The sequence below is a fragment of the Pollachius pollachius genome (genome assembly GCF_949987615.1).
Source record: "Pollachius pollachius genome assembly, chromosome: 2".
Lineage (NCBI taxonomy): Eukaryota > Metazoa > Chordata > Actinopteri > Gadiformes > Gadidae > Pollachius > Pollachius pollachius.
The window spans coordinates 17,093,214-17,120,190 of record NC_136935.1 but is presented as its reverse complement, the minus strand read 5'-3'; the positions used below and the strand labels follow the sequence as shown (position 1 = coordinate 17,120,190).

General features: G+C 44.5%; 3 protein-coding genes across 5 annotated transcripts; 2 read left to right on the top strand and 1 right to left on the bottom strand.

Moving 5' to 3' along the window:
* Window positions 1-5,568: 5,568 nt before the first annotated feature.
* dnajc9 (DnaJ (Hsp40) homolog, subfamily C, member 9) lies at window positions 5,569-7,750 on the top strand. Its single transcript, XM_079730840.1, has 5 exons — window positions 5,569-5,905; window positions 6,015-6,155; window positions 6,510-6,764; window positions 7,223-7,309; window positions 7,390-7,750. The coding sequence occupies exons 1-5, from the start codon at window positions 5,732-5,734 to the stop codon at window positions 7,489-7,491; spliced, it is 759 nt and encodes a 252-aa protein (XP_079586966.1). The 5' UTR covers window positions 5,569-5,731; the 3' UTR covers window positions 7,492-7,750.
* A 154-nt stretch (window positions 7,751-7,904) lies between these two features.
* On the bottom strand, window positions 7,905-20,533 carry fam149b1 (family with sequence similarity 149 member B1). Of its 2 annotated transcripts, XM_079758809.1 has the most exons (16): window positions 20,074-20,533; window positions 19,486-19,602; window positions 18,610-18,754; window positions 17,616-17,764; window positions 16,956-17,099; window positions 15,915-16,079; window positions 15,230-15,411; window positions 14,308-14,447; window positions 13,494-13,562; window positions 12,777-12,901; window positions 11,879-12,115; window positions 11,257-11,401; window positions 10,547-10,675; window positions 9,672-9,753; window positions 9,244-9,381; window positions 7,905-8,824 (listed from the first exon to the last, which is right to left on the bottom strand). In XM_079758809.1, exons 1-16 carry the CDS (start codon window positions 20,118-20,120, stop codon window positions 8,751-8,753), a joined length of 2,088 nt encoding a protein of 695 aa, XP_079614935.1. In that variant the 5' UTR covers window positions 20,121-20,533; the 3' UTR covers window positions 7,905-8,750. The 2 variants fall into 2 exon arrangements, with proteins under 2 accessions (XP_079614935.1, XP_079614936.1); XM_079758810.1 differs by lacking the exon at window positions 13,494-13,562.
* Window positions 20,534-20,925: 392 nt separating this feature from the next.
* On the top strand, window positions 20,926-26,734 carry ecd (ecdysoneless homolog). 2 transcript variants are annotated; one of them, XM_079758535.1, is made up of 14 exons: window positions 20,926-21,065; window positions 21,193-21,425; window positions 21,589-21,706; window positions 21,855-21,942; window positions 22,162-22,340; window positions 22,602-22,794; window positions 22,990-23,118; window positions 23,308-23,433; window positions 23,986-24,065; window positions 24,176-24,279; window positions 24,754-24,979; window positions 25,591-25,634; window positions 25,750-25,982; window positions 26,231-26,734. In XM_079758535.1, the coding sequence occupies exons 2-14, from the start codon at window positions 21,221-21,223 to the stop codon at window positions 26,477-26,479; spliced, it is 1,974 nt and encodes a 657-aa protein (XP_079614661.1). In that variant the 5' UTR covers window positions 20,926-21,065; window positions 21,193-21,220; the 3' UTR covers window positions 26,480-26,734. The 2 variants fall into 2 exon arrangements, with proteins under 2 accessions (XP_079614661.1, XP_079614660.1); XM_079758534.1 differs by having other exon boundaries at window positions 25,567-25,634.
* The last annotated feature ends 243 nt before the right edge of the window (window positions 26,735-26,977 follow it).

Sequence of the window (26,977 nt, the reverse complement as noted above, 5' to 3'; positions counted from 1 at the left end):
CAGGCCTCTGTACCTAACTCCCTAGTATGGACTGCCGGATGTATCTGATCTCGTTGGCTTCAGGCCCTGCTTTAATACCGAGTAGGCGTGGCCTATATGACGTATTGGTTTCGCCCTCCTCACCTGTCTAAAGGTGCTGCCCTCTATGGCTGGAATAGTTATTGCAGCTTATATGTCGGGTCCTGCTTCCTAGTGGCTATGTGTGGTAATTACGGCTTATGTGTTCGATCCTACTTCCTAGTGGCTATGTGTGGGTAGCTTTATGTGTTTAAAATACGTAACAGATCTCAAACTCTGCCTGGTATCTGTGCCCTATCCTGAGCCTCTATATGCAGGAACACCAGCCAAACTTTCACACGGGCCTCAGTACTAGGCTCTGCTTATGAAACTACAGATGAGTCGAACAATGGCAATGTGACCTTTCTCCTAAACTTCTCATCGATTTCCTGATGAGCTTCCTCCAATATAGAGCACTCCAACTCCAATGCCACAGTTTCAGTGTACCTAGTTGGATAACCTGTGAGGGATTTCAACTCAAGAAGTCCTTCCTCTATGCACCTATACAGGACAAGAGGCTTCAAGTCTCGTTTAAGAACCTGCTTTGTAACATCCATATTAATGTGTGTTGCAATGGTTTCCAAATCCACTTTTCGGCAGCCCTCCAACTGCTCCCAGGTTGGTTCATCAAATAACTGGTCCAAATCAAAACAAGCAGCCATTACTTATATATTATAAACACAAGATCAACTGTTTGAGTAGGTTTGCTAAGGGAACACCAAAAGGCTCCTGGACGAGCCCCGATTGGCCAGTCGGACCCTCCCCTTAGATCAGTGGTATTCACAATTTTTTTCAGGAGAGCCGCACTGACAGGACGACGTCAACAGGAGAGCCATTTTTACCGCAAAGTATCAAAAGCTATAAATCCAGTCATAAATAAGTATGCCTGCTTAATAATATGTCCTCCCTGAAGCAGTGTTTCCCACAGAATTTTGTGAAACTGTGGAGGGAACCCGGTCCTTAGCGGGGTCCGGGGGCATGCTCCCGAAAATTTGGTACCTTTTAACCTGGAATGCATCAATCTGGTGCACTTTGAGAGGAAAATTAAGACTTGTGTGACTGTGTGCTATTTTCTGGAATAATGTGGAGACACTGGGTCACATAACGTGGAAGCTATTGAAGAATAAGTTATTAAGAATAAGTCCATCCAAAGAGCACATTCTCTCTTGTTATGCAGGAAAACCGCCAATCTGGCAGTTTTCCTGCATAACAAATCTGGCCACTGTCAGCGTAGAGCCGAGCAAGTTTAAAAATATTTTCTAGACAAGGCTATATTTCCACCTTTTAATGCCGCTGTTGATTTATTTTTTAAATAATTGTTTGTATTGTTTTTTTAAATATCTGCATTCACTGCATGATCATATCACTGTATATTTTTACTGCCATGCGAGCCGCAAATAGAGGCTTGGCGAGCCGCATGTTGCTTGCGAGCCGCGCAATGAGTAATGCTGCCTTAGATCCTGCAGGCGAAGAGGATGTCCTCCATCAGGTGCTTGTGGACCCAGGTGTCCCCTGTCAGTCTCTGGCGATGAATGCCCACCACCTCAGGCCTCAGCTGCTGACAAACCTTCAGCTCGAAGGCCACGGTGACCTTGCCAAAGTCCCCGTGGGTTAGGTGTAATAAACCTAGAATGTGAGGTCAGATTGTTGCTAGAGGAATATGTTCAAACCAGGCAGCACCAGAAATGCAGAAACAATAATCTTTATTTAATACAATTCATGCAGCTACCAAACATGCCAGACTGGGCCAGATTCATGGAGCCCTAAACCCAAATGTTGTCCGCCTAAGCGAATAACCCACCACGGCAAAGTGTAGGCCCTAAAACGGCACACAGGGAACCCCACAATAAATAGGTAACACAAAAGCTATCGCACACCATAATAAAGCAAAAGTAATACATATCACCCCCATCAGGCACTGCACACGTTCACAATGCAAGCTAACAAGTCACACCAAAGACGCCATCAGACTAAGCTACATAAGAATTCAGTTCATCACTACAAGCTTTCTAATGAACCTGCATTTAGTATTGTGATTTGGATTGTGTGTATGTGAGTGATATGTGCTATGGTTGTGAGTGTTGGTGTATCTGTATTTCATTGTGTGATTATAAGGTGCTGTTAGGGAGGAAAAGGAGGAAGATGCAGGAGTGGTAGAGAGGTGAGGGTAGAAGAGAGGGTGATGAGAATCTGGTGATATCTTGGATGTATTTACTGTTAAATTTGTAGAAAAGTTATGAAAGGTTTCCAGGTCATTTTAAAAGCAGAGATATTCTTTTTGCATGCTGCAGTTTCTTCTGTTGAAATGTAGTCTGACATTAGATTGGTCCAGTGGTTGATATAGCATAATGTTTAAGATTTCTAGGTCTGAAAGATTGTGTGATTGGGGGGAGGGGAGTATCTGAAGTGTCTCCTAGAAGGCATTGGGTGTAGGAGACAGTGGGACTCTGCAGTCCAGGATCGTGGATAGTGTCTCAGTTACAGTGGTTCAGATAGAGTGAACAGGTTGGCAAAGCCAGGTTGCATGCAAATAGGTGTCAGTGCTCCCTGGAGTGCATTGTTAGCAAGTGTCAGTTAATCCCATTTTAAGCATTTTACTCTGAGTGATGTGAGTTCTGTGAATGGTTTTGTACTGTATGAGTTGTGAGTTGATGTTGGTGGTCATAGTAAAGATGTTTCTGCAGATTTGTGTGCAGAAATCCGGGTTGGGAGATAGTGACAGATCACATTCCCATTAAGGTTTGGGAAGTGTTAGTGTTATTGCTTTACAAACTCATAGATGAGATGAGTTTGTAAAGCTTTGATATATTTTTTGGGGGGTGGTTAGCAATGTCCAATAGCTGTTCACTGATTTTAGAAGTTTAAAAAGTGTTGTTAGTTAATTCCATTTTAGATTTGATTCAATATTTCAGCTGTTGGTAATGAAAAAATTGCAATGGCAATGGCAATTGCCATCTCATAAATAAAAGCAAAACGGATAGTAGGTGATAGGCATCAAGGAAATAAAGGCATGCAAGTTCTGTTTAGTTCTGACTGTTAAAAAGAAAAACCCTGCTGTGAAGAACTTTTAGATTCCCAACGCAATTCGCTGTTAATCAACACCGTTCTGACCAACTTTACGCTGTATTTAACGCCGTTTGACAAACTGTACGCCGTATTGAACGCCCTTCAGCACGCGTTCTGAAAGCCTTTCAGCGTGCGTTCAGATATGGCAAGCCGAGTGTGCCACAATTCGCCTACAATAAACGGCGTTCTGACCAGCATTACGCCGTATTGAACGCCGTTTGACAAACTGTACGCCGTATTGAACGCCGTTTGACAAACCGTACGCCGTATTGAACGCCCTTCTGAAAGCCCTTCAGCACGCGTTCAGAAAGGTTCAGTATGCGTTCAGAAAGGTTCAGAACGTGTTCGAGTTATATGCTAATGAGCTCCTCCCCTGAATTTCTCAGCCAATAGCTTTGAACTTTTCTTCATCATATGCATGGCTAAACACAGGCAACACTGCAAGCTGCTCCGGGTGTAGTAGTAGTAGTAGTAGTAGTAGTAGTACTAGTATTAGTAGTACTCCCAGATAGGTTAAATTCAGAGAAGGAATTTCCCCAAAGGATTAAAGTATACCCTATTATTATTATGTTTTTTTTTCTATTATAGTTTATATATTTTTCTATGTCTCATTCCAACTTACAAAGTGAATTATTCCTACAGGTTTAAACCTGCAACTGCATGTTAATACTTCAGTCGTACTTATTTAGGCTACTTCTAATGGAATTTAAAATAAAATTTAAATGTGGGCATGTACTGTAACGTGCTGTAATTCCAATGGGCAGTAATACAATATATCAAAATCCACAATTGAAAAATACAATCCTATAGAGATTCCAACCGCAGAAGAGCAGACAGACCTAACATCTCAAGCTTTACCTATTGTTTAATATTGGAATCCAACTTCTGCACACTTTTATTGTCTTTATTGTACTCAGAACCGACCAAGCTGACTCAAGTCATGCAGAAATAAACGATACGCTATAAATAAATGTCTATGCTTTTTTATACTGTTATGATCATAGTTGCCACTTACCATACACAAAATGTTTGGTCAAGTAACTTAGATAGATAGTGTATGATCAAAGTGTATGTACTGGTAGTATTCACCACCTCCACATTAACCCCCTCTAATTTGAAACATCTTAACATCTTTAGACTTTAAAGGGGACATATTATGAAAACAACGCTTTTCCTGATTTCTTTTCCATGATTTTGTGAGTGAGATATGCATTTCTGAAAGTACCCCACCTACAGTTACCAAACAAGCGAGTCAGTTTCAGCGCCCCCTCCTACGTAGGAAGGGGACACAGTTGAATATATCTCCCACTTCCCTACTCCCCTCCAATCAGAGCATAGCTAAGATTTTGTGGACCAGCGGGCGAACGGCTTCTACGGCGGCAGTCCGGCAGCTCCGGCGCGGGGAGCTCGGCGGCACTCCGGCAGCTCAGCTCCAGGAGTACAATCCCTTTCTCCTCCATGTCGCTGTTCATGGACTTGAGAGAGTCAACGCCAAAGTTCCTTTTCTCCCAATTCGTCTCAACCATGGCCGATATCCCCCACTATGAGTCTTTACTTTTTGTGGAAGTGCCAGAGACGTCAGACGTAGTCTTTATGATTCTAATATCATCCGAGGCGCACATAGCTTTTGGCTGTGATATTAGATATAATATTATATAAATACCCATATATAATATTATTATATTATATTATATTATATTATATTATATTATATTATATTATATTATATGACATATATATAGAGCTCCAAGAGTCCGCAAACGGCAACAATCCCTTCTCCTCCATGCTGTGGTTCAGCCTGACAGCTCATTGGTCAATAGGCAGCAGCTCATTTGCATTAATGCCACAGACACAAGAAACAGCGCATTCTGAAGGGACTGAAACAGAGGGGTAGCGGTAGGCGAGATTTTTTCCCTAAAAGCTATATCCAGCAAACATGTTTTCTGGAACTCAAATACTATGTTTACTTGTGGAGAAAATGCCATAATATGTCTCCTTTAAAAACGATGGATAGGTTGGTTTTTGTAGCTAAACAAAACTCAAAATGAAAGGTAGACTTTCAAACTATTATAGTATTAAACTACTATACATATACCTATACGTTTTTTACGGCGTAATGAAGGTGAAACGAGACTGAATGAGGTCGTTTTCTGTCAGTGTTGGCTTGCCATAATCACCAGGACGATGAACACGCCTAAAATTCGGTACTTAAAATTAAGTAAATATATATTTTCTAAATAATAATACAACAGTACAGAGAATTCATTTAAACATAAAATTAGTTGTTATTAATACTATAATTATATATATAGTGTAATTATATTGCAATATTATTCTTAGTGACACGGAGATCGATGACCAATAGCAGCGCTCGCTTGTATGACGCATGCGCGTAATTTTACGTAGCTACGCACCTCAGCGCGCCAAATGAATATGTACACAACAGCGACAGGAACTATAAGTGGAACTGAATTTGACATCAATATCTTGATTAAAAAGCCGTTTTGAGAAGTATTCAAAAGTAGTAACTCTTGTTACGCTTGGTGACATTAGTTTGTGGGTGGAAGGTTAGCCAAAGCCCGACGTTAAGACGACTCAGAGCGGCAGAATGGGTCTGCTTGAAAAATGTGAGGAGTTGTTCCAGACCTCCAGCCTGTATGACCTGCTTGGCATCGACAGGACTGCCACCGACGCTGAGGTCCGCCGCAGCTATTACAAGGTCTCCCTCAAGGTCCACCCAGACCGGGTTCCCGATGACCCGCTGGCCACCGAGAAATTCCAGGTGGGAGAAAAAATGTCGAACGATCTTGAGACAAACGTTTAGCTAGCAAGACGATGGTCAGGCGTTGTACTGAGGGATGTGGACTGTGTGTGGGTTTGTGTTTCTACAGGTACTGGGGAAGTTGTATGCAGTGCTCAGTGACGCCGAGCAGAGGGCTGTCTATGATGAGACAGGTGTGGTGGACGAGGAGAGCGACACGCTGAAAAAGACAAGATGCTGGGCGGACTACTGGAGAGTGCTGTTCCCAACGGTACCTCACTATAAATGGAATCAATAGGACTCGTCTGCTAGTATTCCGCGGTCCATTGTCATTTCTTCATGTACGCAAAACTACAAACCACCATGTGCTCTCCCTCGTCACAATAATTCAGGTGCAATGGTGTTGCATAGTTAAGAATCAATCCTCTTCACTTGGAGTGCTACCTCACAAAAAAAAGTCGATCTCAATGACTACATTGATTTCAGATTTTCATGTTGCATCTCGCCAATAGGGAATGTTAATGACCTCTTGCACTGTGAGTAAGAGGTCGCTACCTCAGTCGGTGACTAATATGTAACTTATGCTTTGGGTGTCTAACCACCTCTCACACCGCCCGTCATTCAGATCACGCTGAAGGACATCCTGGACTTTGAGAAGAAGTACCAGGGCTCGGCTGAGGAGCGCAAAGACCTCCTCAAGCTGTACGTGAAGCACGAGGGCGACATGGACCTCATCACCAGCTCGGTCATGTGCTACACTGTGAAGGACGAGCCCCGGCTCTGCGCCATCCTCCGCGAGGCCATCGAGGCGAAGGAGGTGCCCGCGTTCCCCGCCTTCACCAAGGAGAGCGCCAAGAAGACCAAGGCCCGGATGAAGAGGGTGAGCATGATGATGGCGGCGGGTGTTGGAGGTTACACCAAATCCCCCTGACGCTTGGTTGTTCATTTAGAAGCAGGGTTTCATTCATGCTGTCTCCATTAGCCTCAAGCAGATTTTGTTGATTGTAGTGAAAATATGACCAACTTGTTAACATAGATGTCCAATTATGGGTAGCTCATTTAAGCCAGAGGGCAATTTAAATTCATGGTATGCTGCATTTTTTTCAAACGTTGTGTATTCAAGATGGGACTTGGACCAGGATCAATGCAAAGCTCTTCTATTTGACCCACTGCATTACTTTTCATCTTATAAGATGTTTAAGGGTTTGGTTCCATTAGTATGTCAGTCAGGCGCACGTTTGTAAACATCTTCATTCGTCTGGTTGCATGCAAGTACACAAATGTACAACTTCGAGTACCATTTGGACTGATCGCATTCTTGATGTTTTTTTCTTTTAGGCTGTGAAAGAGCGAGTGGAAGCAGAAGAAATGCAGAAAGAGCTGGGGCTTGGTGATGAAGAGGACGACCTTGCCATGATGATAAAGGTACGTAACAAAACAAACGCACTCATGCACACACACAGTCAGCCATGGCTGTAGCAACATTATTTGTTCTACTTTTACAGCAAAGAAAGCAGTCCAGAGAACAAAACCTCAACAGTTTCCTGTCAGACCTCGAATCCAAGTACTGCAAAAAAGGAGGAAAGACTCGAAGGGGAAAGAATTGATCAGATGTTTGCTCGTGTTTTGGTCTTTGAGTGTTATGTTATGTTTATGTTTATAGTTTAAATGATTTATGCTTCTTGTTCTAAACCGACCAATAACAATTTGCTTCAATTAGGCGGGAAAATAAGTTGTTCTTTTCTTTTGCTTGTCCTTTAATGTATAAATGTTTGTAATATCAGAATGTAAATTTAACTACACATGTTGCCACTGTATCCCAAAGTCTTGGAAACGCCTAATAAACATGTAATTCTTTAAACTGTATATATTGTTGGTATAATGGAATGCCCTTCAAGCATCGTCAGAATATAAGACATGATATACACTGTCTTGAACTCACCATCAATGGAGGAAGTACATTTCGGCCTGGAAATCATAACAAACTGCTGATGGAGATTGTTATAGATTTAATACACAGACTTTGAAGATTTATTTTGCACACGAGATACAATGTACAGCATGTATTCAGAGCATAGAAATGGATGGTAGTCCGTTTATACATACACCAAATGTAACATCTTAGCCCCAAATTACTTCCTTAATGTATGTACAGGTGTTTTTCCTGGATAGGTAGTGCTCACGTTGATGCAGCACATGGCTTTAAACAGTGGTGAAACATCCCATCTCAGTGTAAATGCTGAATCATACTCCCTTCATTCACTTCTAGATGGCATATTCCCCACTCTCGGTACTTAATAGTAAATAATTCCATAATAAAAGAGCATGACACTGTTAAATAATATTTTTCTCCAAAGGATGTTAGAGTGGAAGGTGTTTTAAATATACAGTACGGTACAGCCTGGCCCTCTGGCCGGAGGCTAAAAGTGCTTCATCTCCCCGTCCACCTGGGGCTGGATGTGCTCCTAACTGCATAGTCATTTACCTGGACGATGGGTCACTCCAGCGGACGATGCCACGTGTTAACGTTAAGTTCACTATGTTTAAATTAAAGATTGATACGCAATTGTACACAATATACACAAGAACAAAACCGAGTGTGTGTGTCGACGTTGGACTGTCTTTGGCAGCTTTTATGAGCTGAATTTATAGAGAAACAACGATGACCCCCAAATAAAAATAAGGTTGGAGGTCGGTAGAAAAAAGACTCCTCCCCAACACCACCACCACCCCAAAAGAGTTTGTGCTACTGCTGTTGAACAAACACGTTCAAGGGCACAGATGGTCGCTGCAAAGGGTTTCGCACCGGCGCTATGAAGAGGCGAGGAGCTCGTTGGGAGGGCGGAGGCCCTGGAGGTGGGAGGGGTCAGAAGCCTGGTCGGTTGCTTCTGGAGGACGCAGCACCTCGGGTGTGGCCCCGCGTGGGCATGGCGGGCACAGCTGAGATGATGAAGAACACTACAGTCAACCTACTTTGCTATTACCCTGCGGGAGGCGCTTTCATCTGAAGCGACCTATAGTGGATTTTGCATGCGTCTTGATCGGGTAAGCATTGGGATTTGATCCCAGAAGCTTTTTGGCTGAGAGTCAAACCTAACCTCCCGAACCACTAATGACATGCAGATTGCAATTTTGAAAGCCAGTTGATTCTTCATGTTGAGCTTTAAAACGCCACTGATTTGATCAAATTATGTTCATTTTTTCCCTAGAATGTATGTCAGTGTGTTTGCACTGCATTTTTAACAGGGCTACTTTAACATGCACTTTTGTACTGACTTTAGCATAAAAAAAAACTGTTTACGTCTACTGGAAACCAAGGGCTTCTGAGGGTTTACTCCAGCGCGGTCTACTATGCTGACCTGGTAGGGGGGCGGCCGTGTCTTGCTCCTCTTCATCTTCAATAGGCGAGTGGCCAAGGGGATGATGGGAAAAGGAGTCTAAGAAGGAAGAGCTGCTGATGCCCAGACTGATGCCCGTCACACCAATGCCAAGAGAGTCTTAGGAGAAACCACAATGAATAAATGAATATACTATCAACGTTACGGCGTATTGAGACTGAGTATACATTATGTATTTAAAAGCATGAATGCGTAATAAAGTGTTTAATAAGCTCAGTAGCTTCAGAGCAGCCTACTACCCTTGGCTTGGATTTGTTGTCTCCAAAAACAATCACTCATATAATTGCAGGATTACAAGACTTTTAACCGTACATTCGATTGAGAATTATTTGAATTATTTACAGTTTCAGAAGTGTATCAGTGAACTGCTTTAGTATTTTTGTGCTCACCTATGCCAACAGAGGCCCTGCCTTGCCGCCCCTGGCCAATGCTGTCCAGCACCGTGAAAGACCGGCGGTACGGTGTATCCGACTGCAGGGGGGGAATCAAAACCAATCAAAAGTGAATTCAAGGGTTACCTATAATGAACCACCTTTCTATTTTGGTTAATTCATCAAATCAAAGATCAAAGCAAATTAGTTAAACCAGCTGGGGCCTTAAAGGAGGACCTGCACCCTCTTTCCCCCATCATTTAAGGTTTAAGAGACTAATATAAAAAAAAACTTTTGGAAATGGTCCAGTTTTGAGTGAGAGCGATGCAGCTGAAATCTGTGAAAAAGGGCTGCAATGTAACTCCTTTGGAGCAATAGCTTCTGTCAATGTACGCCAACTAAAAGTGCTTGTTTTTGAATCCTTGAGCTCAATAACCAGCAGACCGGATCAAGCCAAATGTGAAGGATAAGGGTGTATCCCTCTGTAGGGATCCATAATGTAAGAATATGATGTGAGCCCGTCGGTAGCAAATACAAGAAATTTAAGGGGACCTACATTGACAGGGCGCTATTTCCCCAAAGGATTACATTGGAATGCAGCCCGTTTTTTCACAGATTAAAGCTGCAGCTTTCTCCAACATTAATGGACCAATTTAAACGAGAATTGTCTGCATTAGCCCCTTACACCCGAAATGATCGGGAAATAGGGTCCAGATGGAAAATCCATAGATTCTCCTTTATTGCTAAGGCAAAAAACATAACATAGGATGCTTAAACAACCTTAATCTCTCTGGATCCAGTTTGATTTGAAGCAAAAGCAATCAAATTTAACCTCAAACACACTTTTCACACAATCCTCCCACTTCAGGAGGGTGTTTTGACGGGGGTCCTACCCGGTAAGTGTGGGTTGTGTTGGGGCGGGAGAAGGCGTCCAGCAGCAGGTGGTGGCGTTCCTTGTGGTGCGAGACGGCGGCGTCGTCCACCACGGCACTGTGGGCGCGGCTGGACGAGCCCCTCTGCCGCTAGACGGACCGCAGTGGTTACAATGGTGGTCTATCTCTTTAATAGCTGTGATGGAAGTAACCACCTCCATAGGGAGGTGTTTACAGCCATTGCAGTGCATAAATAAATAGTACTATATCGTATTTGGATGCGTGTGTACGATCCATTATTTGGCATAGCTGTACTATTTCATATTCAGTCATTTAGCAGTCGCTTATATCCAAAGTGACGGTGGATTGTGTGTGGTTGACGGCTGGTTCAAGCAACCTCACCTGGCCCGTTCCAGATTGATCGGACTCTGGGCTTGGGTGAGGCTGCAGAAAATGTGGTGCATTGAATAATCAGGGCCGCCATCACCACACGCGCACGCACGCACGCACGCAGACACACACACACACACACACACACACACACACATACACACATACACACACACACACACACACACACGTCCAAAATAATCGACATTCTTGCAGTTAGCCCATGTCTATTCCTGTCCCCTAACTTTCCAGGTGCCAACCCGATCATGCAGCTAATAGTATGGGCTATACTGAAAGCCTTCTCCTCCAGCTATTTTTGGCCTCAGAGATGAGGGCTGCACCTGGGAGGTTCTGGGGTGCGGTGCGTGATGGCCCAGGCCGGTCTCTGCGGAGTGGGTCTCTGGCTCTCCCGTGCTGATGGGGGGCAGGAGAGTGTTCCTACCCAGGGGCGTCAGGGGGGGGGCGAGGCGGTCGCCGGCCGTGGCTCTGTGGAGACAGTGACACCATTTAAGCACAGAGGAGGACAATGGTCACTGGCTCTGATAATGACCTGGTCCTGTTCACCACATAGTCAGCCAGTCACGTGGAAAGGCCGATCCCCATTGGCCCGACTAGAAAGGCATTTTTACTCACAAACTACAGTCCCATTTCTATCCAAATGCTGAAAATATGACCTCAAATAGCACCATGATAATATGAAAAAGCTGGTGCTAGTGCTGATAGAATGCTTATTAACTCCCAAAGTCGTAGTTTGACAGCAATGTTATCAGAAGTCAAACTGCCCATGAAAGGGTTTAGGGTTAGTGACAGGATGATCAACCCCCCCCCCCCCATCAACCCCAAGACCACCGGACCCAGGTCAGAGAGGTAGGCGGGACTCGCTGGGTCCATCTCCAGCTAGTTCAGGTTTAACATCTAAGACCTCACCAGCCTCTCCCCCGGTAAAAACAAGCCCCTACTCACAGCCGCGTGCCGCGTATGACCTCGTCCATGGAGCCCACAGCGCTGGACGGCGGCGGGCCCGGGACCAGGGGCAGGAGGGTCCGCGGCGGGGGGTTCCGGCGCCGAGAGGACTGGGCGGGGCGTGGCAGGGAGGAGAAACTCTGCTCCAGGGTCCGGCGGGGGCGGGACTTACTGGAGGGGACGGCGCTGGACGCGGGCCGGTGGGACGCCTGTCTGTCGGGCCGCTCCTCGGGCTCCCTGCGGGGCGGAGGAGAGGGGGGGGGGGGGGGGGGGGGGAGAAGGGGAGAGGACGCGGTGTGAGAGGACCGGGGCACCTCCACCGGCGCCCTCCCATCGCCAGCTGGCCGGGCTCGGGGCTACAGCACCGGATGCACCGTTGAATGTGCGAAGCGATCGCCTCTTCCACTTGTGCTTGCCACGTTTCCCTGCCGCCGATGGTGGCTGTGAAACAGGGCTAATGGTGCTACTTGTTCCGTGAGATGGTGCCCAGATTAGCTCCAAACCGTCATGTCTCGCTGCGCTGGATTGTTTTAGTGTCGCCCACACATTATGGGGACGAGGAACAGAACAGCCTGGCATTCAACTGTGACAGTATCCGTTTGGCGTATATGAAGCTTACTAGTGTTGTTATAGCAGTAACCCTGCAGCCGCGGTAGTCGTCTACAAAGCTAATGAAGAATAAAAGCTCAATGGAATAACCAAGATCACTATATGACTCTGTGAAGCTAGGGGGTCTTACTCTCTGCATTGAATAAGTTACCCAGCAATGTCTCGTACATGGAATCAACACATTGAGAACCAATCCAGGCCATCCCACGTCTGACTTTATCGTGACTCTACAACCCTTCTCCTACGAGCGCCTATGCGTGTTCTTGACGCGACGTGAGTGCGTGCTTACTGGGTTTTCTCGTGGGCTTTCTCCAGGGCGGCCATGTTCCTCTGCTGCAAAGGGATGCCGTGGATCACGATGAGGTCGTTGAGGTTCTGGTGGGTCGCGGCCGCTCCCACGGGCACCCTGGTTGTCTGAGGACCACCCCCCCGCCAGAGACATCACAGAGAGGGACAGGGAGAGGGGAACAGAGGGATGGGGGGGATGGGGGGATGGAGGGAAGGCATAGGGGACAAGCAGGAACAAGCAGATGGAAGGAGTAATTGGAGGGACAGAGAGGGTAAAGGAAGAGTTTGGGATGTGGAGAAGTGAGGAAAAACGAGATAGAGGAGGTGAGGGACGGAGCACAGAAAGTAAAGACAAAAAAGACACATGGTTATAGACATTTGTTTACTGAACTACAGGTTTGTTACTTCCACATTCACTGTTTACAATTAGAATGGTACAGCCGTTATTCCTCATGCAAAGCAATCAGGAAACTCAATTGTTCCCGCATCAACTAGCAGAACATCGACCCATCCAAGTCTTTGCCAAAGTGAACTCAAGGGGAGATATAAAAGATATTGCATCGTTTGAAAATCATATACACTAAAATCAGGCAGGTAGTGGGGTAGATTCCATCAACAGGCACAAGCACAGTTATTGTAAAATCAAGATATTGAGCCACCATCGGCGTAGTGTACATTGTAGGCCGCCATGTTGGCTCTAGAGGAAAAGGTTACATACAGTGGATGGCTTTTTCTGCTTTTTGGATTTCCGTCTGGACTTGTGCTTTAAGCCCCTTGATTTTGGGTTCTTAAGAGAGGAAAAAGAGTGACCAAAGGATAAAGGAGGTGGAAGAAGGAAATAAGATAAGAGATAAAGAAACACAGAGAGGAGTTGGAGTGAAGATGGTGAAGGGAAAATAAGTGAAATGGGAAGGGAAGGAAAAGTGGCAAAGTTAATGAATTATTAAAAGAGTGAAAAGAGCTACACGCAGATGACTGAGAAAAAACAGTGGTTTGATAAAAGCCCCAAAGACCTCATTGCTAAGGAAACAAAGAGGATGTTATGACACTATTTATCAAACCTGAAAAAATACAACTCACATTCCCCATAGCTAATGTAACGCATGTGCATAATGGAATTAAAACAACAAATGTTAAACACACAAACACAAAATTGAAATCGATTACACGCACTAAAAACTTAAAGGGACTAAAACTGCCCCTAAGACCATGTCTAAAGTTGATAAGTAAAAGGCCTGGTTTATACCTTTGCTTAACTATCCCAAGGAAGGCCAAAGGCCAAGCAAAAGAGAAAAACATATCAATCCAGTATTAACGCAGTCTGCATTAACATAGAATCCCAGTAAAGTGTATTAAACAGTGACTATGTCCACCACAACCAATTCATATAAGTACCCTGTTCATTAACTAAGTTTGTATAATCCACAAATTAATAATACTTTATTATTCATTTAACTGTGATCCATAGAGAGCATCCCTGGGCTAGACCCCCCACACCCACGCCCGGCCTAGTGTGCATGCCCTTGGCTGACCTGGGACTGCGGGCCGGCTGTGAGCTGGGACGGCCTGCTCTGGTCCAGCCGGGGCAGCAGTGTGGTGGGCAGGGTGGACAGCAGCGTGAAGGAGCTCTGGGGGTCCTGCTGGCCGCAGGGGCTCAAGTTTTTCTCGTCATCTGTCAATCACACAGTGACATAAAACAATCAAATGATGCAACTCATCTCGGTGTGTGGTTCATCTCAGACCCGGGAGTTTGACGACGCTATATCCGAAACTAATGGAAAGCCTGGGACGGTAACAAGAAAGTGTGAGGGGCTCAGCGTTCCTGTTTTGTATAGTACTGCAATGATAAACTAATTTGATGTTTAGTTTACCAGTTCTGGTAAGTACCCGTTCACAGTTGGCCAAAGGAGGGCTGCAGACAATGGGAAAACGAAGCTATCGGTTTTGTTATCATGTCTTCCCCTTGATCTGAGATCAAGGGTCAGCCAAATCACGCTTGTTGTGGTTCCGCCCGTCAGTTTCCAGTAGAGACCCATACCAAATAACGCAGATTTTGCCTCCAGCAAGGTGATTTGTCAGATAATTTGAAGCCAAAGAAAATGAAACGCCCCTTGAACCGATTTTTTTGCTTGTATGCCATCAGACTTTGGCTGTTAAACTAAAGCCCGATAGGTGAGACTACTGTACGGTATAATCACTAAAATGCAGGCCCTCCTAATATTGTTAACACATTTCTTGTCTGGGTTTCATAAAAGTACGAACTTATCTCGATAACGAATCAATCAATAACATCACTAACGTATTTTACTGAAGCAGCTTCTAAAGTGTGCATACTCAAGGAGTACACATGCGTTAAATAAATGCATAACCACACGGGTAAGGAGAAAACATGTTTGTATGAGAGCAGATGGTAACAGAAGCCAGCAGGGGGGTGGTGGCGTCTGGGGGCCCCACCTGAGATGCATCCCTCCCAGTGCCGCTGCACCAGTTCCCCCATGCAGCCCACCAGCTGCCGCCACACGTCATCGAACAGCAGGTCCAACACAGCCTGCCGCCGGCACCGGTACGGCGACACCGGGGGCAGGCAGCGGCGCCTCCGGTCCAGCTCCGAGCTCTCCTGCTCCAGCTCCTCGTCCCTGCAAGGAAGGGCCAAAACCAGGGGCCCCGGGAAGGGGGGAGTAGATACAGCATGTGAGGAGGTGGCTGTTCACACATCTCAATCACACATAAAAACCAAGAACATTTCAGTGACATAGAAAGCAAATGGAGAAGAGTGCAAACTTTAATGGAGTGTGCATTGTGTCCCTCCATTTGAAAAGGATTATTATTATTATTATTATTATTATTATTATTATTATTATTATTATTATATTTCATCCACCAAAAGCTCAGTTCTTTGCTCTCCTGAGAGGACACATTGGTCTTGTGTTGTAATGTAACCGGGGAAAACGCCCGGAAAGTGAGGATTTCAAAATGCTGACCGAAACAGGGAATTAACTGAAACATGTCCAATTCTGATGGAAAATGTTTGTAAAATGCTGCAGACAACATGAAAAAACGATGGCTGGAAAGCCTCTGACATGTGAACACTTAAACAGGTGTAGTGAGGACACGGCGGTGAGGAGATCCATTCACTCACAGGTCCCTGCTGTCAAAGGCCAGGTACTCCTCCATGAGGCCCTCAGCCATAATAACCCTGGCCCCATCGTGACCCAGAGAGCAGCCAGTGGCGTCGCGGGGTCCGTCCGACTCCTCTGCTTGGGGGGGCTTGACCAGCTCCGCTCTCCTCCCCTGGACATTCAGCCTACCCGACCCCACAAACACACACACTCAAACATCCAGGCATAGAAGTGACCCTCCCTAGCACTGACCACAGAGTCGTATAACGATAGACTGGGCGGCGGTAAATGGCTTGGGGAATGTGACATCACGGTCCACTTTAGTTACTCTGATCGATTTTTTTATCTCCCGAGCTGACTGACTGATAGCTGGAGAGACACGCTATCTAGGTCACAAAAACCCCAGAGCCGACCCAGGCACATCCATAATTGATGGTCTAAGAGCAGTCAGGTGGCAAGGCACTGCCGCCGGATACACAGTGAGCCATAGAGGAGCGAGACGCACAGTGGGCGTGGACCTGCTGTCGCCCCACATCACCCCGCTAGTGAAATGCCATTCAGATTCTAAAGAAATACTTAAAGACTTCAATTGTTGTATTCAGAAAGGTGCAAACAGGGTGTAAGATTTGACCAACTGTCGAATAAGTCCTACACAAGAAAGGGCTAGAAAGTTTACATTGTGTAAATGTACAGATATCGTAGTTGATAATGACAGAAAATGACTTGAGTTTAAAGTCATAAAGTTGCTCACATAAAATGTACTTAAGTATCAACACTAAAAGTAAAACATGCAGCCTTTCCCTGCAATTTTACGTTATAATCCAGAATGGCGTCGTGTTTGAATGGGAACTGGGATGGATATTCCAGGAAATCAGCACATGAAATTTTCCTGCTCCAGACATTTCCGTTTTGAAAATCGGCCACCTTTAATATACAATTGCATTGTAACCTTCTAAGCGGTCGAGATTTTCAACCAGCTATTAACATTACGAGGTACAAGGTTATTCTGCTAATTAAGGTTAGAATCCCTGCAATAGTCTGACTGTGGAGGGGATGCTCACTCTGTGGCTGGCCTGTCTTTGTCCTGTGTCATGGAGGCCCCGTCCGTCTCTGCTGCAGGCTGGATGCTGGAGCTGCTCTTCCCTGAGGTGGCGTACCACTGGAACCCCTCGTCGCTGGGACACACCAGCTGAGTGCCGAGGATCCTGGTGGAGGAACACACACACACACACACACTCACTAAAACTGAAGAACTGCTCAGGTTGATCGAATAATCAATCATGTATTTATCTTCTAGGCTGCAAAAGAGCGAGTGGAAGCGGAGGAAATGCAGAAGGAGCTGGGGCTTGGTAATGAGGAGGACGGCCTTGCTATGATGATAAAGGTGTACAGTATTTGGCATACCGAGATGGATTCTTGTGGGTTTTAGAGGCAACTCCATAGTGGACAGCCGTCTTTTCAAAATGTATTTGCACTTCTAAGAATAGGCAAGGAACCAGGACTTCAGAGCTTGTGAATATGAAGCTTGTGCTTCTGATATATTGCATAATACATGCAATGCACAGTCAAATTTATTTTTATTGAGTTGTATGTTGTATGTGCACGTGTGTGAGTGTGTGTGTGTTTGTGCACATATATGTGTGTTGGCGCAAATACATGTGTGTCTATATGAATGCATGTATGTATGTTGTATGTATGTGATTTTGACGCCGTATCTATACCGCAAATGTGGGAAGCGTGTGGCCCACTGCTGACACTCGTCCTGCAGCCCGCGGAGCTGTCCGCCGGCCCCGCCCCTTCCCTCGTACAGCTCCCTGTCAATCTCCTCAAACATCTGCTGCACCTGCCGTGACGCCGCATTGTCAAACTCCTGCGGGACGAGAGATATACAGAGAGAGAGAGAGAGAAACAAATAGAGGCAGGGGTAGAGAGAGAGACAACAAAATAATGGTTCAGCTACCTGGAGACACACAGGCTGCATCATGTTCATCAATTATTGGCAGCACATCGCAGAGTTTGGTTTGTTTTACAGCGAGCCGAGACGGCATGTCGATGAGCTCCTATAGCTGCCTGAGATAGTTGCCCCAAACTAGGTTGCTGTAGGGCTAGCTGCCTGAGCTAGTCCCGTTTTAGCAAGTGCTAAGAGGGAAAGAAGAAACACTTGAAATAGGGAGATGAATGCCCAGAGATGAGGTCTGTCTGTCTGTCTGTCTGTCTGTGTGTGATGGATTCTCTCGAACCCAATTAAAAATATTTTCTATATTTCTCTATAATTTTTGGCGGAGGCAATGTGAGGACATGAAGATGAATAAATCATAGAGTTATAGAAAGGTCTTTGTTGTTTTTGTGGAACTGACTGGAACTTGAACAAGGTATAAACCAAGGAATACCAACTCCCGCTGGAGTTGGGCCTGGGCTGTACGTTCATACCAAGCAGATGGTATACTTATGTATACATCCAGATAGATTGTCTAACCACACAAATACCAAGTCAGTCATAAAGTCTGAAAATAAATGTGTGACATACAGTAGAGTCATGAACTCTTCTGTATGTAGTAGTTTTTACAGAGAAGCAGATAGAATAAATTATAAACGTGAAAATAACGTTTAAAAAATGTGTTTAAAAATGTGTTTAAATGTTTGAATGTGTTTGTGTTTAAATTAATACAAAAATATGTACCACTAACACAGCCGTTGTTTTGGGAGGGTACTTACATCGTAGCCCCAGGAGAAGACTGAGCTCCTCTCTGTGGAGATACCTGTCCCTGTGTAGCTGTGGATGCCCGACCACGACTGATTGATGTCACCTGTGACAACCGTGGGACAGTCTGATTGTCCGGACGCAGCAGACGTCTGTGAACTAAACAAATGTGTGAATAAGTGTTTGGGTGTTGCAGGAATAAAACCAACCATTTCACAATCAATGCTACGGTATCATAAATATTTATAATATTTTTTATTATTTCTGAAGCAATTTTGTCTGGAGAGAGGTAAACATTTGCTTTTGTGACGTCTTGGCTGCAGTGAATTTAAAAAGGTATTCTACACACTAAGAACCAGCCTTCATGTTGTAGGTGTAAGATCTGAATAGGCTATCAAACGTATGGTATATAGTTACATGGTATCTGACAACAAGCATGGCAGCCTGCTAATTATTTATTATTTCTACCACAGCTGCTTGAATCTGAAGACGGCAATCCGATATGATGGTTTAAATGATTTTCCTCAGGTATCAAGTCTTTCATATAACCAGTCCATGACAATCAATGGTCCATTCAAGAAGCTGTACCATTACTGAATGTCCACAGCAGACACTGATGGATGGGTCTACCTATGTGGCATACATTTTGAGCCACTTACAATCTGGTTTCCTTATTGTCTTATTTATCAGTCTGTGAAAGGCTACATATTTATAATGCATGCTTTAATTCATAAAAACTTTCCATCAGCCTTCTAACATCAAAAGTTTTTCTCTTCATTACATGGGCTTGTATGCATTCAACTAGCGAGTGTCACTGTCAAACCATTGGCGGCCCTAGTTTAACATTATAGCTTAAGGAACGTAGCAAAGCCCATGTCCCAGTAATCTACCTGTTGTGAGTGGAGACAGCTTCCTGTAGGTCGTGCAGGTAATGCTGAGGCGTACAGACATCATCTACTTCGTCTGGGTGTGGATGGTGGTCAAGGCTGTTCCGTGATAAACCACGACTGGCCCACCAACACAGAGGACATTGGAAACAGTCAATACATTATGTGGATTTACATCGAGACATACTGAACAAACGTGACCACCGTACAATGTATTGATAGTCTATGATAGTCTACTAAGGTGTTCTGTATGGTTAACAACACAACACATTAAGTTAACTAAGCAATACAGAATTGCAAAGCAGTATGCAGCATTTTTGCAATGTACAGTAAATTGGTCATGATGATGTGACACATTGGTCCTCACAAATGCTACTACACTGTTGTAAACCTGTTGGTGGACAGATCCATTAGGTGGGTACACAGATACGTCATTAATCATCAGTGAGAGGGAACCAAGGTTTTCCAGATGCACACAAGCAGGTGCACACGTGGGTCGGTCCCGTCAGTGTCTGGCCACCTATTGACTCGGTACCGAAGACAGACACCAAGACAGTTATCTGAGATGACGTGCACTTTGTTTCTACTTACATCTCTAGTTTGTGCGATACGGGTCGTCGGTTGTATCGTGAAATCATTCTCCTGTCCTCCTCCGTCTTATTTGCAGACACCCTCCTGTATCATTGCGCTTGCCCTATGTTTCTATGATCACTATTAACTCCTGAAGCAAACCTTCTGACATGTACACCGGCAGCAGACCAACGCCATTCGTGATCATGAAACAGGGCATCAGTGTGCTGCTGGGCATCTCTGTCGATGTAAGCTAGCGCGGAGATGCTAACGCTGTGTGGTGGTGGAGCTAAACGAGAGCCGCCGTGGGCGAGCTGCCTAAGGAACAAGCAGTGTGCACAGAGCCTGCTACAGCTCCATGTGTCTTAAGCATGCAGTCCGATGTATACTGTTCATCCTATGTTAGCAGACGTGGGAAATCTTAGGTAGCGAGGTTGTTTTATTGCACCTTGAGAAGATTAGATGGTAAGTGGCACATCAACAATAACAAGAATACCATGGATACCCTATGTCATGTTTCCAAAGCCTCCTGGGAAGTTGATTTTAGGATACCGCTGAAAACAGCCTGGTAGTTTGAGCTACGACTACAACTCCCTGCATTGCTTGCGGACAAGGAACTGCGTATCTGGATTATGTGTCCGATGTGCGACATGGATGAAAGGTCTGCATATTGTTCTGGACGCTCTATACTACTGACATGATCGACCCATTTATGATTTAGATCAAAGTATTGCTTTAAAATATTTATTATTTTGGGTATCTGTGTTTTAATATTAATGTTTATTTTAATTATCATAAAATAACATGTAGATGACGAGAAACTTCCAGTGTAGGACACATTAACGTTGGATCCCTGTTTGTAGACGGAAAGGTTTTTGACCGGACGACAACAATGTCAGGTTGATACAGCCATGCGTTAATCCAACGTTATGAGGACGACCTGCAAATACAAACTGACAATTAATGTCATCACTCAATTAAATAATATTCACGTTACTTAAAAATTGAACCAGGTAAGATTTTTGTTTAACCACTTTGGCTACTCTGTGTTGTGTTATGTCTACGATAACTTTAGTGTTACTTTGTTCATTACAACATAGCATTCGATTTTAATGTAATGTTGACCTCATGCACTTTCAGGTGAAAGACCCCAGAACTCAACGTTGCTATGGACCCCCTATCTAGGAAAGTGGTGCAGGAAGACGTGGTTCTGTACAAACTATTTTTGATTCAGTCGGACGACACTGATTCTCAGACCCATGAAGAACGTTTAAAGCATTTGGTTGAAGATATTCTGGCCAGAATTGCCCCACTTCTCATGAAATATATTTGGCAACACCAGTCATTCAACCTCAACTATCAGCCGGAGAAAGGTAGCCAAGTCAACACAGCAAAAAGAATGAACGAACCAATATGTAGTATGAGTTAATATTTATTTGTGATCCACCAACAAACTTCGAATTCATTTATTTAGTGAGTTTTTCCATGGTTGATTGTCTAGATTAAACATTAAATATGTTAATCATGTATCGATAGACGCTATTCCTGCTCACATCGGAGGCACCACTCTCTTTGGGGACAACGTGGACGATGAATGGTTTATCGTTTACCTCCTTCAGCACATCACCGAGGCCTTCCCCGAGCTAGCTGCGAGGTAGTATTCCTATTTTACCTTAATTCATGAATGCTCTTTGGTACCTTTTGTTTCTGGTGCGAGAGTGTTTGAAATGGTCCCTTTGGAGAGGGGACCGTTTTGTAGGGCCTCTTTCCCTGTGATGCTGAAATCATGTTTCTGTGTGTAGAGTTGAGGACAACGATGGAGAGTTTCTGCTGATTGAAGCGGCAGATTATCTTCCCAAGTGGTTGAGTCCGGAAACAAGCGAAAACAGGGTAGGATGTCCTGAAATGACCAACAACACTTTGCCTTTCTATGTGTGCATGTTGTGTATTTGTTATTCCTTACTTTCTTCCTATTTATTTGGATATATTGATTGAATATCAAATAAACCTGCTTAGGCTCTGCTTAACTTCAAATATCAAAATGTTATCCTGACTATATTCTCCATTTGTAGCAGTCTTGGTAATCTGATCCCATATCTCCTCAATCAGGTGTTCATTCACAGGGGACAGTTTCAAATCCTGCCCTGCCCATCCCGTTCCAGTGCAGTTGGGATTCCCAGAGATGTGGTGCCTACTGTGCCGCAGGCTTTAGCTTTCCTCTCCTCCAACGCTGAGCACTGCCTTGCAAGTCCTAAAATTGGCTCAGCCCTGAGGAAGCGTTTGAATGGGTGAGAGAACAGCGTTCAAAATGAAATGTCGGTTCTGTTAGTGTAACGTAACTTTTTTTTTTTTTTAGAGTAAATGCAAACAAGAGAACCGTCTTCTTTAATGCATGAATTAGGCATAGTACATAGGGGGCCATGGATGTGGTAGACTCTACATACAGGACCTTTGGGAACAGAAAAGTGCTCAAGAAACTTTCTTATAGTAACTTTCAATTACACTCAATTCACTGTGTGTTTTCATGATTGTGCGTGTCCTTGTATAAGGTACCCAGAGAAGATCACCTCTAACCTTCACCGGGCTCACTGCTTCCTACCGGCGGGGATCGCCACAGTGTTGGCCCAGCGGCCTGACCTGATAGCGCCTGCGGTTTCCGCCTTCTATCTCCGGGATCTTGTGGATCTCCAGGCCTGCCGGGGGTTTAAGACCTTTCCCCCGGACACACGAGTCCACACCCTGGTAAACTAATGTGCAGTCCTGCTTGCCTGCCGTTTGAAATGCATTAAAACACTATTCGATTACTATCAAATATATATAATTGACACAAACTCAAGGAGGAGAGAGTTGCAACACTGTGAGATCGTATCTCTCTGCAAATATTTTAGCAATCATAATTATTGTTAAATTTTCCTTCTTTCTGCACATATTTTTTAGGTTACCTTCACCCGATGCTTGTATGCCCAACTCCAGCAACAACAGTTCACCCCAGACCGGAGAAGTGGCTTTACCCTGCCTATCCGCTCTCACCCCCAGCACAAATCATACGAGCTGGGCATGAAATTGGTGGGCTCGGCTGATACGTTTCCATTCATAACCGTGAAATGTTTCTTTCAGATATTCACATATTGTTTTTGTTCAAGAGGGATTTTATATTTTGTGTGTGTGTGTGTGTGTGTGTGTGTGTGTGTGTGTGTGTGTGTGTGTGTGTGTGTGTGTGTGTGTGTGTGTGTGTGTGTGTGTGCTATATTCAAGGCTCATGGCTTCGAGATCCTATGCTCTAAGTGTAGAGCACCTTCTTCAGAGCCAGACGCTCCAGCCAGCTGTAACCCTCAATGGAAAGGATTCTTGGAGAACCTGAAGAAGCATGGCTACTTCAAGGCAAGACTAGCATGTTAATGGTGAAGCAAAATGCATTAGGCCTGTTACAATAGCTATTGTTGGATGTTAAGGCTACTATACCATTATAGTTTGTAATTCACAATTATAAGAGTGGCTGCCTGAAGGCCAAATCACACTTGTGTGTCAAGCATAAAGGCAAACTGCCGTGTTGACAGAGACAACGTACATGCACATGTTGCCGAGGACCTACACATACAGAGAGACCTGCATTCTCCCCAGAGATTAGCAAAGTGTGGCCCTTCTCTGTGGGGGTTCCTAACAATCAACTAATCGCTGATTAGGGTTAGGGAACCCTAACTACACCTGGGTTAATAAGTACCAGGTGTATTGTTCTGTTTTCAAATGCCAGACACAAAATCAAAACAATACACCAAGCGATTTTCAGCAGTACATTTACTGCCGTTATGTTGGCGTTGAAGTATGAATGCGAGCAGCGCTGCAAATATCCACATTGTGTCTCTCAATCCTGATGTGGATCTTTGCATAGATGTATGCAGAACTGTAAATTCAGCTTTGTTGTCATGGTTACAGGGTCAAATGGAAGGCTCCGTTCACTATAGAGGATTGATGACATCTGCAGAGAACTTTTTCAGACTCTCTTTCACACACGGGTAAGAGCCATGTTTGCAGGGAATGTGGATCTTTTAACTGTACAATTTATAACCATTCCGCATTCAAATATCAAAAAACGACAAGAACTGTTATTTATTTGTGTGTGCAGGGGTCAGAGTGCAGGGGAGGAGGTTCTCATGCTGCTAAAAAATTCTGCTCCTCTCAACATAGAGGAGCTGGAGAAGCAGGAGTCCCAGCTTGCACCGGCTGACAGTGAGTAAACGTGGAGGTCTTGTCCTATGAGCTTCCTTCCTCATGGCTCAATGTAGCACCTCAACTGGGATTCACGCGCTCCAAATCGGACCACGTCAGTGGTCCAACATTTCTAGGATATTGTTTTTGGTTGGTCTTGCAGACAGCAATGTTCACAAAACGTGTATTAAGTCGTACTCATAATGATATGTAATATGGTACAAATGGCCGCATTTCATTATTTTCATATTAGAATATGGGGCTTGGTGTCCCTGTTAATTTCTCTGGAATGGATAAATGATGCCTCAGCGATGTTGCCCAACAGTGCAGATTTTTTTAACTTCAATTAAGCATTGACACAAATTACTTCTACATTATATATTTTCCTATACTTATTTGAATCAGTATATGAAATCAGAAAGTACCTGACTTGTTAAAGATAAGTCGGCCCTGTAAGCCGTCCTCGTCTAACTGCTTCTCAATGCGTGTCCCCAGGCGACAGCTGGCTGGACCTCACCTCTCAGGACTTGGAGCGTATGCTGGAGGAGAAGAGCGGGGGAGCCAGGGGCATCGCTCTCACCAAACCAACCCAGGAGAAGGGCCAGGGGAAGAGGGAGGAGCAAGAGGGGGAGGAGGCCGGCATCAGCCTGGTAGCCGTGACACAGGGCATGAAGAGCTTCCTCAGTGCCATGTCGTCCCACGAGGGCGCTGAGCTACCCTGGTGAGACCCCAAATAGATGTGGTTCATGCGAACTAGGCAGTACAGGAAAGGGTTGAGAGTTATTGTGGCAAGGGTGAGATCCCCAGACAAATGGTTCTGTGTTAGATCCCCAATGTCCGCAGCCTAGCTGGAGGCATCCTTGAGCAAGATGCCTAGCCCCTAGCCTGGGAAACAGACAGATTAGGTCTGTCTCCCCTCCCATACTAAATGTTTAGCCCAGTACGAGATAGGGAGACCACTATCTAATATGAGGCGGGATAAATATTATCATGGTGCACAGGATGCAAATGAGTAAATATTACAATAGGTTGCGAGATTCATCTGGTTCCCAGGCTTCCAAGCCCCTACCTGCTCCTTAATGACATATTTCTCTAGATGTCCACAATCACTGTAAGTCGCTTTGGATAAAGAATGGCTAAATACTGTAAGTAATTAGTCATATTGCTTCCTTTTAGCGGTGTTATGTTACCTCCTAATAGTTAATAACGGGATAAAGCTGCTCGATATAAATAGACGACTAACCTCCTCTTTCAAGTTATTTAGCCAAATATTTTTTGCTGGTTATTTTTGTCTTTATTGAACACCAGGGCCCATTCAAACGATCCTTTTAGTTTTGATCCTGTATCCATGGCCAGCGCGATGGACAAATTACTAGGTATGTACTGTGCACACACAGCATTATAGCAGTAATATTCTGCTCCAGAGACTTGGGGCACAATTTCCTTCCGTTTCCTCTAGTTCTATTTTATATGATTTATTTATTTATGAAGGAAGGACCGAAGAAGGATTGGACTCTGATGATCTTGAGGATGACGATGATGATGAGGAAGATGACGACGATGATGATGATGATGAAGATGATGAGAAGAGCGAAGACGTGAAAGTATTTTTAGGTTCCCAAGGGGAAAAACAAACGGAAACTCTGGATAATCTTCGTAAATACATGGACCAAATGGACCATGAGTTGATGGACACACACATTGGAAAGAGTTTCAATCAGAAGGTAATGATATCATCACCTCTTCCATAATACGCCTTATCTCCAACATAGAAAGAAATTGGGTTATTCTCTCTTTCGTATGGTTCAGTATACTTGCTTTATCTCATACATAAGAGGAACACTTCTTGAACCGAACAAGCCAATAAAATCGGAATTCCAAATAAAAACAGGGCTGTTAAGATCAACCCAGAACATCATTATGACAATGCAAATGTGACCCGGATCTTGAACTGTTGCTCTCCTTCCTGCAGAATCGTGACAAGGAGTGTCCGGCCAGCGGCTCCACGCTCCCCCGTAGAGGAGAGGCTCACTCACAGGGAGAAGAGGCAGCAGATCCAGAGCAGGGGGAGGATGAGGAGATCCAGCCCCTGGACGTGGACCTCAACCTGGTCACTAACCTCCTGGAGTCCCTGAGCTCCCAGGCCGGCCTGGCTGGCCCTGCCTCCAACCTGCTGCAGAGCCTGGGCTTCCACCTGCCCCAAAACAACGACCCTTCCTAAGAGAGCAGGCCCTGTGGAATGTAACTCGCTCTTCAGCTGAAGTCCCCCTTTTGATACAGTTTTGACTTTTTCTTAAATTTCACAGGCTTTTCCTTATAGCCCTAGGGGTCGCCCTGGAGGTGTTTAACACTTGTTGTAGTGTTCTCACTTATGGAAGCCCGTAAACATTTTTGAAGTTGTGAAAAATGTTGATACAAACTTGTAAAAATGTTTGGCATTTAATGTTTTTTTACAGAGCACTTAAATAACACTCTCATAAGCAAAATAAAATGACTTTTATAAATACTTTTCAGCCTTTTTTTGGAATGGTTAACTTCAAAGCTTTCAGTCAAAAGCATAAAAGAAAAAAAAGCTTTAAGCATATTCGTTCACATTCCAAGTCATAAACTAGTTGAACATTACCGATTCTCCACTCCTCCTCTCCAAGTGGTAAAGCATTAATTGTTCATCAGAGCAGTGGCTACAAAGGACCTAGATGGGCTAGGTTATTTTACTCAA